A 20,713-nucleotide genomic window follows, 5' to 3' on the forward strand; every position below is an offset into this window, starting at 1 on the left:
CATGTTAGTACATTTCCAATTGACTTCTGATCTTCTGTCTTGTTTTACAGCTATATGAATAAATGACTGTTCATTAAAATGATGCTCCTAAACATACATCAGTGAGAAACAGCTTTGAGTTGTTTATATAATAGCAGTAAGGAATGGCATGGTCACCCCTCATCTGAATGCCTGGTTTCTTGAAGCACATATTTCTGATATATTCGATGAATTGTTTCTAGGTGCCATCAAGTCAGTTACGAATCACAGCAAACACATGTGCAACAGAATGAAGCATTGCCCAGTCCTGTGCCATCCTCACAATTGACGCTATGTTTGAGCCCATTGTTGCAGCCCCTGTGTCAACCCATCTTGTTGAGGCTTTTCCTCTTTGTTGCTGACCGTCTACTTTAGCAAGCATGATGTCCTTCTCCATGGACTGGTCCCTCCTGATAACATGTCTGAAGTATATGAGATGAAGTCTTCCCATCCTTGCTTCTATGGGGCATTCTGACTATATTTCCTCCAAGACAAATTTGTTCATTCTTCTGGTAGTCCATATTATATTCAATACTGTTTACCAACACAATTCAAATATATCAATTCTCCTTCAGTCTTCCTTATTCATTGTCCAGCTTTTGCATGATTGTGAAGCAATTGAAAATACCACTTGGGTCAGGGACACCTTAGTCTTCAGAATGAAATCTGAAGACTTTTGAACACTTTGAACAGGTCTTTTCCAGCAGATGTGTCCTGTGCAACATATCATTTGATTTCTTGATGTATTTTATCTTGGGTGTTGATTGTAGATCCCAGTAAAATGTAATCTTTGCCAATGTTAATATTTTCTCTATTTATTGTGATATTGCTTATTGGTTCTGCGCTGATGACTTGTTTTCTTGATGTTCAGGTGTAATCCATACTGAAGGCTGTAGTCTTTGGTTTTCATCAGAAATGCTTCAAGTCTTTAAGTCCTTTAGGCAAGCAAGGTCGTGTCATTTGCACATGGCACACAGATTGTTAATGAGTCTTCCTCCAATCCTGATTCCATGTTCTTCTTCATATAGTCCAGCGTCTGAAGTCATTTGCTCAGCTATGAGATTGAATAAGTATTTTGAGAAGATACCTTTATGCACACCTTTCCTGATTTTAAACTATTCAGTATCCCCTTGTTCTGTTCAAACCACTGCCTCTTGGTCGTGGTACAGGTTCCTTATGAGCACAATTAAGTGTTCTGGAATTCCTATTCTATGCAATCTTATCCATAATTTGTTATGATCCACACAATGGAGTGCCTTTGCATAGTCAATAAAACACAGATAAACATCTTTTTGGTGTTCTCTGCTTTCAGCCAGGAACCATCTGATATCAGCAATGATATACTTTGATTTACTTGCTCTTCTGAATCTGGCTTGAATTTCCTGAAATTCCCTGGCATTGTATTGCTGCAACCATTTTTGAATTATCTTCAGCAAAATTTGACTTGTGTATGATATTAATGTTATTGTTTGATAATCTCTGCATTCTGCTGAATCACCTTTCTTTGGAATGGGCACAAGTATGAGTCTCTTCTAGTCAGTTTGCCAGGTAGCTGTCTTCCAAATTTTCTGGCATAGACAAGTGAGGGCTTCCAGTGTTGCATCCTTTCATTATAAATCTTACTTGGTATTCTGTCAATTCCCGGAGCCTTGTTTTTTGCCAATGCTTTCAGTGTAGCTTGGATTTCTTCCTTTGGTACCTTAGGTTCTAGATTATATGCTACCCCCTGAAATGTCTGGACATTGACTAATTCTTTCTGTTACAGTGATGCTGCATATTTCTTTCTTCTTCTTGATGCTTCCTACATCATTCAATATTTTGCCCATAAAAACCTTCAGTATTGCAACTCAAGACATGAATTTCTTCTTCAGCTCTTTCAGATTGAGAAATGCAAATAAATGTTCTTCCCTTTTTGTTTTCTAACTTCAAGTCTTTGCACATTTCATTATAGTAATTGGCTTTGTCTTCTCAAGTTGCTCTTTAAAATCTATTCAGGTCTTTTATCTTGTCATTTCTTCCATTGGCTTTAGCTGCTCTTTGTTCAAGAGCATGTTTCAGTTTCTTATGACATCTGTTTTGGTCTTGTTTTCTTCCCTGTCTTTTTAATGAAGTTTTGATTCCTTCATGCATGATGTCCTTGATGTCATTCCACAGCCTGTATGATGTTCAGTTATTAGTGTTCAATGTGTCAAATCTATTCTTGATATGGTTCCTAAATTCGGGTGGGATATACTCAATGTTGTACTTTAGCTCTCAAACTTGTCTTATTTTCTTCAGCCTCAACTTGAACGTGTCTATGAGCTATTGATAGTCTGTTCTGCACTCAGCTCCGGGTCTTGTTTTGGCTAAAGATACTGAGTTTCTCCATTGTCTCTTTCCAAAGATACAGTCATTTTGATTCCTGTGTATTCCATCTGGTGGAATTCACCTGTATAGTCATTGTTTATGTTGTTGAAGAAAGGTATTTTCAATTAATAAGTTATTGGTCTTACAAAATTCTGTCATGCGATCTCTGGAGTTGTTTCTATCACTGAAGCCATATTTTCCAGCTACCGATTATTCTTTGTTTCCAACTTTCTCACTCCAATCCCCAGTAATTATCAATGAATATGCATATTTGGTCAATTTCAAAGTGCAGAAGTTGGTAAAAATCTTGAATTTTTTCATCTTTGGCATTAGTAGTTAGTGTTTAAATTTGAGTAATATTCATATTAACTGGTCTTCCTTATAGGCATATGGTCTTGGTTATCTTTGGAATTTTTAAAGGGCAACAATAATAGCTTCTTTTTCTTTGGCTTTTTGTATCTTTCATTTATTCTTCCAGTAAACACTAGAGAAACATTCCCCCCCCCCTTTTTTTTTTCAAATCTCTGTGCTAGATACTGAGAATACAATTGAGAATAAGGAAGATATAACCATTGTCCTTACAAAACTTAGAGTTTACTAGGGTTAGAAGCAAATAAGAAAATGCCAATGAGGGTATATGGGTTCTATGAAACCTATATGTGGAAGAGAAAGCTCAGGATGGTGAGATCAGGAAACATTTTCCATGGAAAAATTCTAGTAAACTGAGAATGGAAGAAAAGCAGGATAGGCAGACTAAGAAAAAGTATATGTATTAGGAGCCAGAAGCCCCAGGCAAAGAGGAAAACATATGAAATGAAGGTGTATAAGGGAAAGAGCTTATCATGGTTATAAGAAATGAGAGCGGTTCCACATGACAAAACATTTGAGGGCAAAAAGAGAGAGTGACGTGAGATGAGGCTACAAAGGGAAACAAGAGCCAGATCATTGGAAGTGTTGTAAACATTTAAGAAATCTAGTTTTTATCTTTAGAGCAATAGGGAACTACTGAAGAGTTTTAAGACCTGGAGTGACACCATCTTACTTCTGCCATTTGTATGCCTTGTCTATGTTCTCTCCCTCTTCCAGTGTGACCACATTAAGCATTGGTTTTATAATGCTATCCTATCATTTACATTTCTTGGCAATCTGCAGCTCATCTCAATTTTTTATGAAAGAAAAAGATTGTCAATCATACAAAAATAAATTCTCTGGGAGGCACAAGAGAATTTGTGAGAGAGATACCAATGAATTGGTTCTTGAAAACATGTGGCACATACTATGGATATATTCATTTTTACTTTGTAAATAATGACTCATTTCCCATAAAGAAGGGAACATATTTCATGAATTCTCTTTATTTCAAGCCTAACATAAAAATCACTTGATGGACAGATATCTTAACATAAGAATACTCTTAGCTGTCTAACTGATCCACATATATATTTCTGATGATAAAAATCTCATTTGGAGAAACATATACACACAAGTCCCTATGTTCTAATTTCTGGCTGTATACACTATCTCTCTTGGTAATATACATTGGCTTTCTTTTAACTAAGACCAAAGGGAATATGATCCAATTTATCTGAGTTCCCATCTGGTTTCACTTGCTCATTTTACAGTGCTTTAACAATGATAAACTGTTGGTGGTCATCTCTTTCCCAGGAGAAGAAGTTGACAGACAGCTGTGCAGAGATGCCATCTTCCCCATCCCTGTTGCCTGTGATGTCCCATGCCCAAAAGACTGTGTGCTCAGCATGTGGTCTTCTTGGTCCTCCTGCTCACACACCTGCTCCGGGAAAACCACCGAAGGGAAACAGATACGTGCACGGTCTATTCTGGCATATGCAAGTGAAGAAGGTAAGATCATCAGCTTCAGAAGGGACTTTTTTTTTTTTTCCCCAGAAGTTGATGTTCATTTTCTTTACGTAGCCTAGGTGAGATAATGTATGAACACCAACTGCTAGAAGCCCAAATATCCAAAAGGATTTACCATCTCCTGAGGTATTGGGTAATTCAGTTCTGTTCACAAAATTAAACTTGAAAATAGATGGAGCTTTGTTAAAAAAAGAAAAAATACTTTTAAAAGTGCACTCACTTTGTTATTTTGTTATTTGTACTCTCTTAATAATTCAGATTCTCTCCACTCCAAGATGTTAAACCTACTAAAAGGTCTACAAATGGCTTCTGAAATTCTAAATGTCAGGTTCTATTGCTTGCTCTACATTTCAGTAGTCATTTTTTTGTTTTAAAATCACATTCTGCCTTCTTATAAATTGGCATATAAAGTTAAAAGTAAAATAAAGCAAACATCAGCATACCAGCATGACTAGGGTTTCACGGAAAATTATGTGGATTTTCTTCCGTTCAGGGTTCTGAGTGTAGGCTCTGAGGTACAGAATTATCATATGTAGATTGTGTTTATTTTTAAAATATGTTGCTCCTAAATCACTTCACCCTATTGGGTGAACAAAACATGTTTTGTCACATATTCATACCTCACTTGTGCAAGCTTTATTGACGAGAAATACAAGGCTCTTGGTAATTGTCTCTCAAGCTTATATCCAAATGCTAATTTGGCCTCTGTGTGACTGGATGATATAATGTCATAATTAATCTTGTCATTCTGCAGAATAACATAGGAATAAAGAAGGCATAGAAGCAAATCAAGTTCTGTCACATTAAGGCATGTTCTTTCTCAGGAAAATTGCTGTATGTTATTTTAATGTTATCAAGCTAAATGGCCCTTCTCTTTATTCACATTTAGCACTGATAATGACTTGTATTTGAAGTAAGTATGTGTTTCTCTCTATATATATACCCCCCCATTACAAATTTCAGTTATTAGGGTTTTATGAGGGGCCTACTCTTTTTGTATTTTTTTTCTTTATGAAATGCTTTAGCAGTAAAATCTATAATATTTTCATTTAACAAAACTTACTATCTGTGTGTGTAATACTTAAGCAAAAATAGAATTACCTGGCCCTAAGATATAAATAAAACATTTTACATGTTAAAAAAATGATAATGTATGCAAAAATTTAGAATTTTCATTATAGTTTACAGAAACTTTTTCTTATCACCTTAATATAAACATATCTGTCTGCTACCCCCCCCCAAAATTGTATGTGTTGAACATACCTAATAGAAAAATAGAATCTTTACAAGAGAAAATTATATTCCTTATGTTGTCCAATAGTACCTCTAACCTTGTGAAGATTATATTCAGACTTCAAATTCTATCAGCTCAGATTGTATCATGGGCTTCATTAAAATTAGATCTGTGGTCACCCTGCTTCCTTTAAATCCATTATTCTCTGCAGACACTTGCAGTGTGACTAGTAATGAGTGACTCTTCACCCCCTGAGTCACATGGCAGAGATTTTGCCATGCTTGCAAAACTCACCAGATCATTATTTCAATAGACATGATGCTGTACACTGAAAGGTCATGAAATGTTTTAAAGGCAGAAATTTATGATTGATCTTTGATATGCATCATCCACTTAGTTTGAAAGTGTAGGACTTCTGTAATTTTTAATTAAGTCAAGTAACTGCATTATAAGCAACTCCTGCTGGAAAACAGTAGATGTTTTTATAGTAAATCATAAAGACATGGAATTCAAAATGTAATTTTAAATAGAAACCATGGTGGGTACTCTGTCATTGGTGAATCTGCTCATGAGCATCATGAAATTGCTCAGTATTTTTCTCTATTAATAACATTAATTATATGTAATTATGTGAAATGTTTGATGGAGAATTTATAATTCAAAAAGTACTTAGTTAATACATATTATTTACTGGACACTAACACATTTTCTCTTCCTTAAAATAAGTCTTACCTAATTCAGATCAATTTTTAAAAATCATTTTGGAACTATATTTGCAGGCAGATTTAAAATCGTCTCTCCTTGCTAATTAGAGGATTCTTTATAATTGTACATAAAAGTATGTCTTTCTAACATTCCCCCAAGAATTACTGTTTTATATGTTCCATAAATGTTCTTAGCTTTTTTATGCACAGAGATTTACTGTGACAACCTTAAGGGAAAAGAAAACTTTAAGAAAATTATATATCGAATGGTTAGACATAAAAGTATACTATTAACTGGTGAAATGATTTACAGGGCAAGTTCATGTGAAAAGTATTTATCTGAATTTACAAAATAAATGCTGAAACCTATAGTTTTGTTCATCTCAGTCATAACCTCACCATTAAACATTATGCTGTAGATTAGATGACCTCTTCTATTTGTAAGGATAGATTAAGTTAAATTACAATGACAAATTGCCTGGAAGTTTAGTAATTTAAAAGCTTCATCATGGGAAGTTTTGCTGCAGGTTTGAGCAACTGTCCCAGGCAGTCTTTCTTCCATGAAATGGTTCTCATTGAACCTCCATAAAAAAATCTGCTTCTATGGACCCCATGCCAGGGGAAGAAAACAGTTGGAGAGTCAAGCATAAGAAATGAATTTCTTACATCCAGAAGTGATTTATGCCATTTTATTATTGAAACAAGTTGCATAGCCATGTCTAACTGCAAGGGAATGGAAAATAAAATCCTACTGTGAGAAGAGAATTGGCTAGTGGTGTTAACCCTGATTTACTGAGTCATGTGTGTATGTGTGTGTGTGTGTGCATATATGTGTGTTTGTAAAGTTCCAGTAAAGGTTGCAATAAAAAGGACCAAGGATCCTTGGAGAAATAGCTGATTGCAGAAGGCTGGAATAGGAAAAGTATAGGTAGTGCCTAGAAGATCATGTGCCAAAAAGCAAAGAAGAAAAGGACATGTCCAGAGGCTATAGACACCTGCTTGAAGGATATCCCACTGGTCATATATGGGACAATTTGAATACCAAAACAAATAATAATAGTAATAGATCATAGATCATTAAATAAAATGGGAAATCATGAATCCATATTGATAGAAAATAAATGAATTAATAACTTGAATATTTGATGACAAATATTCTCAAGTGTCTCCGTAATGGAGAAGCATAATAGACACCACCTTAATCCTGTGATCAGAGTTTGCATCATGAGTAATGGAGCAAATCAAAATCATGTGTCCTTGATGTGTTGCAATAAAAACATGACATCATTTATGTTGATGTTCTTTTCAAAAATACAGATACAGAATCTAATCAAGAGGACCACCACCATCTGTCAGTGTGGTGTACTATGGTGTCTTATGGGCTGCTATTATGCTGGAAGCTATGCCACCAGTATTTCAAACACCTCAGAGTCACCCATAGTGGACAGGCTTCAGCAGAGCTTTCAGACTGACAGAAAGGCCTGGTGATCTACTTCCAAAAAATAGTCAATAAAAACTCTGTAAATCACAGCAGAATATTTCCAAGTTAGGGCAGAAAAACACTAAAAATGCAAAATGGCCACAAAAAACTGGACCCTAGAGCACGAACAATCATGAAGATGGCACAGGACCAGGCAAGTTTCATTTCATGGTACATTAGGTGCCCGTGGGAACTGGCTCAACAGCAGCCAATAACAACAATCAAGAGAAAACATCAGACAAACGCTAATTGAAATACTAATTAAAATAGAAGTCCTATGTTCTTCAAGAGTCTACAGTATGAGGAATTATTGCAGACAAGAGCTCAGGTGGCATAGTGCCTAAGGCATCTGACTACTACGAACCAGAAGGGTGGTGGTTCAAACCCACCAGCCACTCTTCGGAAGGAAGACTGAGCAATCTACTTCTGTAGAGATACCACCTCGGAAACCCAAGGAGGGGTCACTATGAGCGGAATTGACTAGAAGTCAGTGACTTTGGTTTTTGGGTTTTTATTCCAGATTGAAAGAGACTAACAAAATGTGACATCTAAATACATTTGATTCTGAACAGGATCTTTTTCCTATAAAGGTTATTTTGCACGAATTGATAAACTTGAATGAGGTCTGACAATTAAATGGCAATGATATATCAATGTTAATTTCCTGATTTTGTTTATTGTGTGTGGTTATGTGTAGGAGAATGTCATTGTTTATAGGAAATACATACTAAAGTATTGAGGGTAATGTGGTATCATTTCAAAAACTTCTTCCAAATTTTGAGGTTGGTTCAGAAGTAAAACATGAAAAAAAATAGTGGAACAAAAACAATTTTTACATAATTGCTTTTCACACAATCTTCAGAAACATTTTATAACATATTATGTGCAATGCACAAAAATTGCCATAAAATGTCTGTTCTTGAAATATTGTCTTTTGGAATCCAGATCACAAATGGTAGCACCTGAAATATTAATGTACTAGAGAAAGTAAAAGCAGTTCTTTTCACTTTAAAATAAAATGACATGATATATAAACTCCCTAAGACCACCAGCCACTCCTCGGAAGGAAGGTTGGGCAATCTACTTCTGTAGTGACACCACCTCAGAAACCCAAGCATGGGTTGCTATGAGTCAGGTGTGACTCAGCGGCACATAACAACAACAAAGCTTTGACTTCTTCTGGTTAAGTAAATTGATAATTAACTTTTTAACATTGTATGATAGTTTGAAAAGCCCTAGTAGTGCAACAGCTAAGCTCTCAGCTGCTAACTGAAAAACTGGCAGTTTGAACCGCCTAACAGCTCCATGGGAGAAAGACCAGGTCATCTCCTCCTGTAAAGATTCTAGGAAGGCCTATTGGGTAGTTCTACTCTGTCACAGGGGAGCTCTGGTAGCATAGTGGCTAAGACACTTGCCTGCTAACCAGACGGCTGGCGGTTCAAACCCACCAGCCACTCCTCGGAAGGAATCCTACTTCCGTAGTGATACTGCCTCGGAAACCCAAGGAGGGGTCGCTATGAGTCGGGTTTGACTCCACGGCACATAACAACAACAACAACAACACTCTGTCACATAGGAACTCTGGTAGCATAGTGCCTAAGGCACTTGACTGCTAACCAGAAGGCTGGCAGTTCAAAACCATCAGCCACTCCTCGGAAGGAAGATGGGGCAATCTACTTCCGTAGAGATACTGTCTCGGAAACCCAAGGAGGGGTCACTATGAGTCAGGACTGACTCGGGGCACATAACAACAACAACTCTGTCACATGGGGTCGCGATGAGTTGAAATTAACTCAATGGCACCTAACAATAGCAATATGGTACCTTGTGGTAAAAATCTTCCTTCTATTATATAAATTTTAAGATTGGTTCCCAAAGCATCTATAAAATTATGTTACGAAATTCTAAAGGGAAGCAATCTTTTAATACTTAAGTCTGCATTTTTATATGAAAAGTCATAGGTTAAATTTGAAATTTAAATTTAAAAATTGCTGTTATATTTTTGCTTTCAAAATCTTTTTAACTACTGATGCACATTTTTAATAAGCTTGATTTAAAAGGAAAAATTATTATAAAATGTTTTCCACTGAATAACAACTCCTGTTAATTATCATCATGTAGTTAGTTATCCTTACAGAGCAAGAAATGAAAGAATATTTATTTTTGCAAAGTTCAAAATGACCTGGTATTATAACTTCATCAGCCAAATTTTAATATGCCTTCACACCTGCTTTATGCATGCAGAGAATAGAAGCAAATTGAAATAAAATTATGCCATTTTTCTTCCTCAGATAAGCCTGCAAAAAATTTTTAAGAAACTGGAAAACAATGAAACCAAAACCAAACTCACTCATAGCAACCCCTCCTTGGATTTTCGAGGTGGTATCACTATGGAAGTAGATTGCCCAGGCTTCCTTCTGAGGAGTGGCTGGTGGGTTTAAACTACCAGCCTTCTGGTTAGCAGTCAAGTGCCTTAGGCACTACACTATCAGAGCTCTCACAAAACATTGAGGGGTGGTATATTTCTAAATTGTTCAGTTTTTATAGTTAAATGCTTTTAATCCTAAAAGTCAAGGAACAGCTATATTTCGTAGAGGAATTTGAAGAGCCCTGCACTCATAAAATGTATATACACACACATAACTGTGGCTTCTAAGTAAATGCTATCAACTTCCTCTTCCTCTCACTGTTGACCTTGAAAAAGATGTTCTGCTTCAGTCTGTCCCAACAGGACCACTGCACAAGAATTATGCAGGCTCCACAGTGGAAAGTCTCTATTTCCTTCCTCAAAAAAAGAAAACCATATCTAACCTCTCCCGAGGTTCTCTGCAGCTAATGCTCTTCCCATTCAGTTCCTCCATATCATGCCATTGCCAGTGCATATTTTAACCCAGCAGGGGTCTCTTTTAAATAGGTATGGACTCCATTAGTAGAAAAAGTTAGAAGAACCTTGAAACTGTAAATCATAGAATACTAATAGCCTCTTCTTAACATGATCCCAACCTACTTCTTTATCCTTGTTTCCAGTTACTTCCCTATGTGAACGCTACACTCCAATTGACTGCATCAATACTGCTGATTCCCAAGGTCATACCTGTCTGCATGCCTTTGCTTTTATTAATTTTTCTCTTACTTAGAAAAAAGCCTCCCTTCTTTCTCTCCTTTCCCAGACTCCTTCTCCTTAAAAGCTCACTTCAATGCCTCCTTCTATCTAAAGTTTTTTTCTGTTCCCCAAAACTAATACAGTCTCCTGCCTTTGAATCCTGATTATCCTAAATACCTCTCTTAATATTATTTATTATATTCTGTCTAGAATTATACCTTTTTTTGTACTTGTTTTATTCCCCTGCTTATTTTCCCCAATAGCTTATATAATCCTTGAGGTAGTAGCATCTATTTCTAACCCGTCTAGATATACCTTGCAGCATTTCACATGAACATTGAATATAGTGCTTAATGCACATGTACCTCTAATTATTGTTTTGAAGACGGCGTTAGGTAATCAGTGCCAAAACAAGAAACGCTACTTCTCTTTACTTATCTGTTCAAATATATCCTAACAAAGTTTTTATGAACTTGAGGTGGGAAGAAAAAGTCACCTATTCATTTCTGAGATAGAAGTTTTCACATACTAGCTGTTATTTCTATATGGGCATTGGGCATAAAACTTTATTTATATCACAAAATGTCACTGAGGTCTTATAAAGTTCTTCCCTTTGATGAGATGATAGAAAATCTAGATAGTTGTATTATTATTAAGCACATGTTTTTTTTAATATAAGAGGTTATCCTTTAATACACTTATTACTAATTTTGTCACAGGTTACCTTTTATAATTTCTCTAGTACTAGGAAATATTCCAAGATGTCTGAAATTAGCTTTTCCTATAAATAATAGAAGGAAGGTTAGGAAATCTATTTCCGTAGTGATACTGCCTCGGAAACCCAAGGAGGGGTCGCTATGAGTCGGGTCCAACTCAACGGCATATAACAACAATAACAACAAATAATAGATAAATTGAAGATTATATATGTCAATTATTCTACCATAAAATTACTCTGCAAACAACATGATAATGTTGAAATGACTGATTAGTACTCCAAGTCATACTTTCAGAATTGCCATATCATTGTTATACTATGATGAAGACCACATTGGGGCTTATCTGTGCTAGTATACTAACATCAGACCAAAGCTGCTGATGTGGTTTTAGTGTGGATTGGGGCAAGGAAATAAATAATCTTTGTGTCTGTAAACTTAACAGCTACCTAGCAGTTCCTCGACACATTATGCTGATGTTGTATAAGTTTTTTTTTTTTTTTGTCATCACTTTTTTCTAAAGCTAACCAGTCAATTCCAGTGTCAAAAACAATTCAGAGTTTTTAAATCATCATTTAAACAGCATACTGATAACACATGTAAAAAAATGAGTTAAGTAAAGAAACATTTTTTGTAGATGATTCAATTTACTATTAAATATAAATAAATGGTTAAGATGGTTATACATATGTCTACTGCTATATCTATTATATATATGATATATCATGTGTATAATTAGCATCTGTTTGTCTGAAAAAGATGGGATAAATCTGATGCCTCAGGGAATGAGTAATAGGAGTGCTCATTTATTTCTCCTCAATCCAATTAGTATGTTTTAGGATTCATTCCTATTAAAATCCTAAACTTCTTTGCTGGGGCTGCCAAGACCACTAAGCTGTGTGAAAGAAGATAGGTATGAACTGTGACAGATGTTTTCACCTTCGTGAAACAGAGAACATTAATGTTTAATGCAGTCTATTCTGATGTTGGTCTCATATTCAATACTGTAAATGATTCCAAATTGCAGTTAAGGTCTCACATAAACTGCCTACTGATTTATTTACTGAGTAGAGGAATGTCCTTATCATAAGTGAAACCATATCTAAACATCAGCTTAGAATGTGACCACCAGCTTTGTTTCTGACTTTTGCAAATCTCAGTCCTCTTTGGCCAGCTTCCTTGTTAGGGTCTCTAGTCATTGGGCACTTTTTAAACAAACTTCTAATTTGCTTTCCTAATGTCTAAAACTCATCACTTATATTCAACATTTCCTCCATTCACTATCACAAATTTTGATGATGATCACCCAAGATTCCCATCACTCCATATTACCAACCAGTAAAATGTCTTTTCCTGAGAATGAAATCCAGAGGCTGCATATGTTTCAGTAGATCTAACAGTCCAAAACTCTGCTTTTAACCATATAGGCCTTTTTTCATACTTGGTATTATAAATAGCATGTTGTTGTTGTTGTTATGTGCCATCAAGTTGGACACGACTCATAGTGACCCCTCCTTGGGTTTCTGAGGCAGTATCACTGCGGAAGTAGATTGCCCAACCTTCCTTCAGAGGAGTGGCTGGTGGGTTTGAACCGCCAGCCTTCTGGTTAGCAGTCAAGTGCCTTAGGCACTATGCTACCAGAGCTCCTATAAATAGCATAGTGATAAGAAACTTGGCTTCATTACCTCCATCTGTTACAGTGATCACATCATTTAAGCTGTATAGTCTCATCCATTTAATAATATTTACCTCATAAAACATTAAATGAGTTTACACCTATAAAGACTTAGGGGGCTAGCAAGTAAAAAAGGATTCCTTAATACTATATTCCATTGATGCAAAATTCCATCAGCTTTACCCTTTAACATCTATAGAATTATTACATCTTAGGATGAATGCATTTTAAAACCAGTGGGGCCAGACAGCAGTTATCACATAGTTGTCATTGCTTTTACGTAAACTTGGTTGTTACTCATGGTGGTAATAGTAAATATACTATGGTGTTTCTTCCAGAAACAAACAAATAAAAACAGATAAGGAGATACTGACTCAGAAACCCAAGGAGGGGTCACTATGAGTCAAATGGACTCAACAGCAGGGAGAAGGACCATTTGGGGATGGAAAATGAATGCTAGTTGTTTGCTTAAAACTTTCATTGATACTTTTTGGTGCAATTGAGAATGCAACGGCATCCAAACTTAGCAATGAATACCAGTATCCTTAGAAGAAACTCCTGTAGGCAACACTCGAGTGCACTTTTTTCAGAAATGCTGCTTCTCCAACACTCTAGATGTCACAGAAGATGACTCTGTGCAAGAGGACACAAACTTTGAGGAGTGTGAGTTAAAAAGCTATTTGAAAGATTTGGAATCTGAATGTGAAGAAATTTTATACCTTAACCAATTCATTTCTCTTATACTTTGCTTTCTTGTGTATATAAAAGAATGATAACTTTACAAATATGTATCTTTAAAAGAAAACTATGTATATAAGTAATAAAGACCAATTTTAATAACTATAAAAATTAGAGTTGATAAGAGAGCAATGTATCATAGTTTATTTACATCCACTTGTCTTTCTTTGAGACCTTAGACTTGAAAAAAAATGTTATTACCATTTTAAAACCTCTATTTCTATTCACCTTAGAGCCTAATACATTAAAACATACATGTGATAAGCAGTACTTTAAAACCTGTAACTAAGACTTTCAATTTAGTTTTTTTTTTTTTTTTTTTTTTTAGGATTTGGGTGAAGATTTACAGAGTAAATTCACTTTTCATACAGCAGTTCACATATACTTTGTCTCATGTCATTGACCAAAATTTACAATGCAGCAGCTCCCCTCCCACTTCCTCCCCATAGTTACCTCCTCCCAGTGTCCATCCCTTCATACTCTTCGAGAGGCCCATTGTCTGCCAACCCTGTATATGATCTTGGATACACTCTCCATTTAGACATACATAATTGTTTAGCTTGTTCACCCATCTATCCGTCCCTATACCCATGTTTGCTTTCATTAACAACTCAGTATTGTATTTACAAAGGGGTTCATATTTGTTGTTTGTACTGCCCATGTAACTCTCTCTGTCTTTCTCATCCTCAATGCTGCCATATTGGTCACTCACATTTGGTACATTGCCCTTCTCTTCACCCAAATCAATATTTATCTCTATCTATCTAACAGCATTCCCTCCCCTTCCCTCCCACCCCTGGTAACCAACAAAGAAAATGTCCTCCAATATATAAACATTTCCTTAACTTTTACAATCAATTTAGTTTTAACATTTGAAAACCCATTGGGTTTTTCTATCCACAGAGTCCCAATGCCAATGTTCATGGTTGGAAATTACATAGATTTCATTTGCATTTCCTTTTCAGTTTCTCAGGAGAATAACAACTTCTCCTTCTGAAGTCTTCATAGCTCCCAAATCAAATGTCACATATACCACATAGTTTATATTTTAAGCCAGACTGTGTCAAATATGGTAAGATTAATATGTTGCTTACCTAGCAGTGTGCTGGTCATAGGTTATGTGCTCAAAAAAGTAGGAGATCTAATTGTTACTGTTAACCATGTTAATTCTAAGAAACAGAATGGCAAGATTCATGATGGCACCATATCTAATCTGGACCCTTGTTCATTTTTACAGGTAGAGTTCACTGTCCAAATAGCAGTGCTTTACAAGAGGTGCGCAGCTGTAATGAGCATCCTTGTACTGTATACCACTGGCAAACTGGTCCCTGGGGTCAGTGCATCGAGGACACCTCAGTATCATCCTTCAACACAACTACAACTTGGAATGGGGAGGCCTCTTGCTCCGTCGGCATGCAAACAAGAAAAGTCATTTGTGTACGAGTCAATGTGGGCCAAGTGGGACCCAAAAAGTAAGGGCTTTAAAATGACAACAGTAAATCCTGTGGTTAACCGTGCAGAGGATTGGTTCAGGCTTCACTTGCTTCATGAAATGGAGCATTTTGATGCTTGTCATACCTGTCCTCAAGAGTGAAATGTGTTTGTTTTGAATGTCAGCTGCTGGTAAAGTTATAATAGCCTTAGAGCATTGTGTCTAGGATCCATAAATCCGGAGGAAACTTTCTATATAGTACCTACTTTCTGTTTTATAGTAGCACTTTACGTTTTTATTAAGCTAGTGAGGCAGTGAAAGAAGTGCTTGCTTTAGGCCTGACTGATCAATAATGACACTATATGAAGTCCTGACATTGTAGGCCGTTCATGACCTCCTATGTATCCGTAGGCTATGGAGGCTGCCAATCTAATTTAATTGGGTAGTAACCTCTTTTGATCTGCCTTTCAATTCCCCTGGAAAATACTATATCAAAATTACTGAGACCAAACTTATTACATCTTCCATTGGTTAAAATAGTAAGCCATTTACTTCCAAGAGAGAGCCTTGGGATAGAATGAGTGTTGAAAGTAGAGAAACTATCTGTTTCTCATTATGGTTATGAGTACCATAACAACAAGGCAAACGATTTGCTAGAGGGAAGGACAAAGGACTAGAGAGTTGGCATACTAGAAGGGCCTTTGCAAAATATAAACAAAAGCAAGTAACTGAACATTCGTTGCTGGACTAATCAATACTTAGAGAAAATTAGTTAAAAGCAATCAACTCTGAAAATACATTTCTTTGGAGGTGAACCTGCTCAGACAACATAAAATTTTCAAATTCAAACCATCTGTAACATGAAAAACAAAGTCAGTCAGTTTTTCATAGGTGTAAAAGTGACCTCATATTTACCAAGTCCTTAGTCCGATGGCTGTGTTTTGTATGATCTGCATGCTACTTAACTTCTACTGGCTTCAGTTTTCCAAGTTGGTTGAAAGGATTAAGTGGAAAAATAATAATAATGGTAGTTCTCAATAAATTTTAGTTGTTACTTTTTCTTAGGAATTTGAGGTCATTATTATTGTTTCAGGGAAATGGTAATATTATATCTGATGTATGTAAAACTCCAGAGGGATATATAAGATTCTTGTTAGAAGTTTGTTTGTTTGTTTTTCCTTGCCTGAATTACAGACATTAGGGGTATTTTGCCCAATACTCTATTTGCTTATTTGTTGTTGTTGTTAGGTGCATAGAGTTGTCTCCAATTCATAGTGATTTTAAGTACAATAGAACGAAACACTTCCTGGTCCTGTGCCATTCTCACGATCCTTGCTATACCTGAGCCCATCGTTGCAGCCACTGTGTCATTCCATCTTGTTGAGGGCCTTCCCTTTTTTCATTGACCCTCCAGTTTACCAAGAGTGACCTCCTTCTCCAGGGAATGGTTCGTTCTGACAACATGACCTAAGTAGGTGAGACAAAGTTTGGCCATTTTCGCTTCCAAGGAGCATTCCGGTGGCACTTCTTCCAGGATAGATTTGTTATTCATTTAGCAGTCCATAGTACTCTCACCATTCTTCACCAACACCACAACTCAAAAGCATCGACTCTTCATTGGCCTTCCTTAGTCTTTGTCCAGCTCTCACATGCATATGATGTGATTCAAAATACCATGGCTTGAGTTAAGCACACCTTAGTCTTCAAGGAGACATCTTTGCTCTTCAGCACTTGAAAGAGGTCTTTTGCAACAGATTTTCCCAATGCAGTATGTCATCTGATGTCTTTACTGCCACTTCCATTGGTATTGATTGTAGAAACAAGTAATATGAAGTCCTTGACAATTTCAATCTTTTCTCTTTTTATTGTGATGCTGCTTATTGGTCTAGTTGTGAGAATTTTTGTTTTCTTTATATTGAAGTGTAATTCATACTGCAGACCATGGTCTTCAATCTTCATCAGTAAGTGCTTCAAGTCATCCTCACTTTCAGCAAGCAAAGTTGTGTCCTCTGTGTATCTCAGGTTGTTAATGAGTCTTCCTCAAATCCTGATGCCACGTTTTTCTTCATATAATCCAGCTTCTCAGATTATTTGCTCAGTTTATAAATTGAACAAGTATGGTGAAAGGGAAGGATACAACCCTGATGCACTCCCTTCTTGATTTAAAACCATCCAGTGTCCTCTTGTTCTCTTTGAACAACAACCTCCTGGTCTATGTACAGGTTCCTCATGAGAACAATTAAGTATTCTGAAATTCCTGTTCTTCTCAATGTTACCTATAATTTGTTATGATGCACACAATCAAATGCTTTTGTGGAGTCAATAAAACATAAGTAAACATGTTTCTGGTATTCTTTGCTTTCAGTCAAGATCCATCTAACATCAGCAATGATATTCCTCTTTCTATATGCACTCCTGAATCCAGCTTGCATTTCTGGAAGTTCTCTGTCAACATACTGTTACAGCTGTTTTTGAATTATCTTCAGTTAGATTTTATTTATGTGTGATATCAGTGATATTGTTCGATAATGTCCACATTCTGTAGGATCACCTTTCTTTGCAATGGGTAAAAATATAGACCTCTTCCAGTCAATTGGCCTGGTAGCTGTCTTCCAAGTCTCTTGGCATAGCTGAATGAATGCCACCAGTGAGGCATCCGTTTGTTGAAACGTCTCAATGGGTATTCCGTCAATTCGTGAAGCTTTGTTTTTTGCCAATTTCTTCAGTGTAGCTTTGACTTCTGCCTTCAATACCATTTGTTCTTAATCATATGCCACCTCCTAAAATGGATGAATATCAGCCAATTCTTTTTGGTACAGTGACTCTGTGTATTCCTTCCATTTTCTTTTGATGTTTCCTGCATCGTTCAATATTTTGCCCATAGAAATTTTCAGTATTGCAATTTGAGGCTTAAATTTTTTCTTCAGTTCTTTCAGTTTAAGAAAAACTGGGTGTGTTCTTACCTTTTGGTTTTCTAACTCCAGGTCTTTGCACATTTCATTATAAAATAATTGGCTTTGTCTTCTTGAGATGCTGTTTGAAATCTTTAGTTCAGCTCTTTTATTTTATTATTTCTTCCATTTGCTTAAGCTACTCTCCATTCAAGGGCAAGTTTCAGAGTCTCTTCTGACATCCATTTTGGTCTTTCCTTTCTTTCTTGTCTTTTTAATGACCCCTTGCTTTCTTCCTAGATGATGTTCTTGATGTCATCCCACAATTCTCTGGTTTTCAGTCATTGGTGTTCAATGCATAAAATCTCTTCTTTAGATGGTCTCCAAATTCAGAATCAACTTCATATTTTGCCTCTTGTGGACATCTTTTAATTGTCTTCAACTTCATCTTGAACTTGCATATGAGCAGTTGATGGTCTGTTCCACTATCAATTCCTGGCCTTGTTTGGCTGAAGATATTGAACTTTTCCATCACCTCTTGCCACAGATGTAGTCAATTCGATTCCTGTGTACTCCATCTAGTAAAGTCAACGTGTATAGCCGCCATTTGTGTTTTTGAAAAAAAGGTATTTGCAATGAGTAAGTCATTGGTCTTGCAAAACTGTATCATGCAATCTCCAGTGTCATTTCTATCACCAATGCCGTATTTTCCAACTACTCTTCTTTATTTCTAACTTTTGCATTCCAGTCACCAGTCATCATCAACACATCTTGATTGCGTGTTTGGTCAAATTCAGGCTGCGAGAGTTGGTAAAAATCTTCAATTTCCTCGTCTTCAGCTTTGGTGGTTGGTGTATAAATTTGAATAATTGCAGTATTAACTGCTCTTCCTTGCAGACGTGTGGATATTATCCTATCACTGACAGCATTGTACTTTAGGACAGATCTTGAAACAGTCTTTGTGATGATGAATGCCATGCCATTTCTCTTCAGTCATTCCCAGCGTAGTAGATCATATGGTTGTCTGATTCAAAATGACCAAAACCAGTCCATTTCAGCTCAGGATATCAATCTTTATGCATTCCATTTCATTTTTGACAACTTCCAATTTTCCGAGAGTTATACTTCATGCATCCCATGTGCCGATTATTAATGGATGTTCACAGCTGTTTCTTCTCATGTTGAGTCATGCCACATCAGCCAATGGATGTCCCAAAAGCTTTATTGCATCCATGTCATTAAGGTTGGCTCTACTCTGAGTATGCAACTGTTCCCCAGTTATATTTCATGTGCCTTCTGATCTGAGGGGCTCTTCTTCTAGCACTATATCAGATGAGTTTCAGGGCTATTCATAAAGGTTTCTAGTAATATATCAGACAGTACTTCACTGCTATTCATAAGGTTTTCATTGGGCACATCTTTTAGAAGTGAATGGCTTCTTCCTTCTTCCAAGTCTGTTCTTGTCTGGAAGCTCCACTGAAACCTATCCACCAAGGGTAACCCTGCTAGCATTTGCAACACTGGTGGCATAGCCTCCAGCCTCATAGCAACACATAAGCCACCACAGGATGACAAACTGACAGACACGTTCATCTTCCTTAGGTGTTCCAAACTGCTCTGCTCATTCTCTGGTCTCCCTTAAAGCTGCTCCAAAAACCCTTGGCACCTGGCCCCACATCCAGGCCGCCCATTAATGCTGCTCCAAAATCCCCCAGTGCATAGCTCCACTTCCAGGCCACCTCTTAAAGCTGCTCCAAAAACCCCCAGTATCTGGCTCTACCAGATATCTGCTTATATAGTTGGAATTAAGAAATATTTAAAAATATATACCATCCAGCATCCAGTCCTTGGAAGGAAGATTGGACAATCTACTTCCATAGTGATACCACCTTGGAAACCCACTGAGGAGTGCTGTGAGTCACATCCGACTCCATGGCAGTGAGTTGGTTTTTTTTTTTTTTTTTTTTTTTTGGTATGAGAGATTTAAATTGGGATAATATTCCACAAGCCTAATGAGTAGCCCAAAACCAGTATTTTGATAGAAATTATGATTATGTTTTTATGCCTGTAACTCTGGAGTTAATGTCCAGTGTATTGATGTTCAGTAGTGGCAAACACAAGAGGAGAAATCTCAAGTCCTGGAGGAATCTGGGTCTTGCAGGGACAAGTATACAGGTGAAACATTCACTGCAGAGGATTATAACCTGATCAACCTGTTGTGGAGCAGAATGGTGGATCACTGTCCTGAGTTTCTATGAAAAAGCTCACTCTGTTCTTGTTTTATAATTAATTACTTTTCAAATGCAGATGTTGATATTTTCCTTACTACATAAACTATAAAATATTTTACCTTAAAGTCACTGCCATCTAGTTGGTTCCAACTCATAGCAACCATTTAAGACAGACTAGAAGTACCCCCGCAGGGCTTCCAAGGCTGTAAATCTTTACGGAGGCAGACTGCCACGACTTCTTCCCACAGGGCAGCTAGCTTGTCCAAA

The 20,713-nt window shown here is 36.6% G+C and overlaps 1 protein-coding gene across 1 annotated transcript in view; it reads left to right on the plus strand.

The window, feature by feature from the left end:
- THSD7A (thrombospondin type 1 domain containing 7A) overlaps positions 1-20,713 on the plus strand; it is a 639,499-nt gene that overhangs the window by 494,704 nt on the left and 124,082 nt on the right. Inside the window, exons 7-8 of the mRNA XM_042781429.1 lie at positions 4,030-4,224; positions 15,130-15,364. Of these exons, the coding sequence (XP_042637363.1) occupies positions 4,030-4,224; positions 15,130-15,364 (430 nt within the window). The remainder of the gene's footprint in view (positions 1-4,029; positions 4,225-15,129; positions 15,365-20,713) is intronic.

This window comes from Orycteropus afer, unplaced genomic scaffold, assembly GCF_000298275.1.
Source record: "Orycteropus afer afer isolate SDZICR_OR568_19922 unplaced genomic scaffold, OryAfe1.0 scaffold00119, whole genome shotgun sequence".
Lineage (NCBI taxonomy): Eukaryota > Metazoa > Chordata > Mammalia > Tubulidentata > Orycteropodidae > Orycteropus > Orycteropus afer.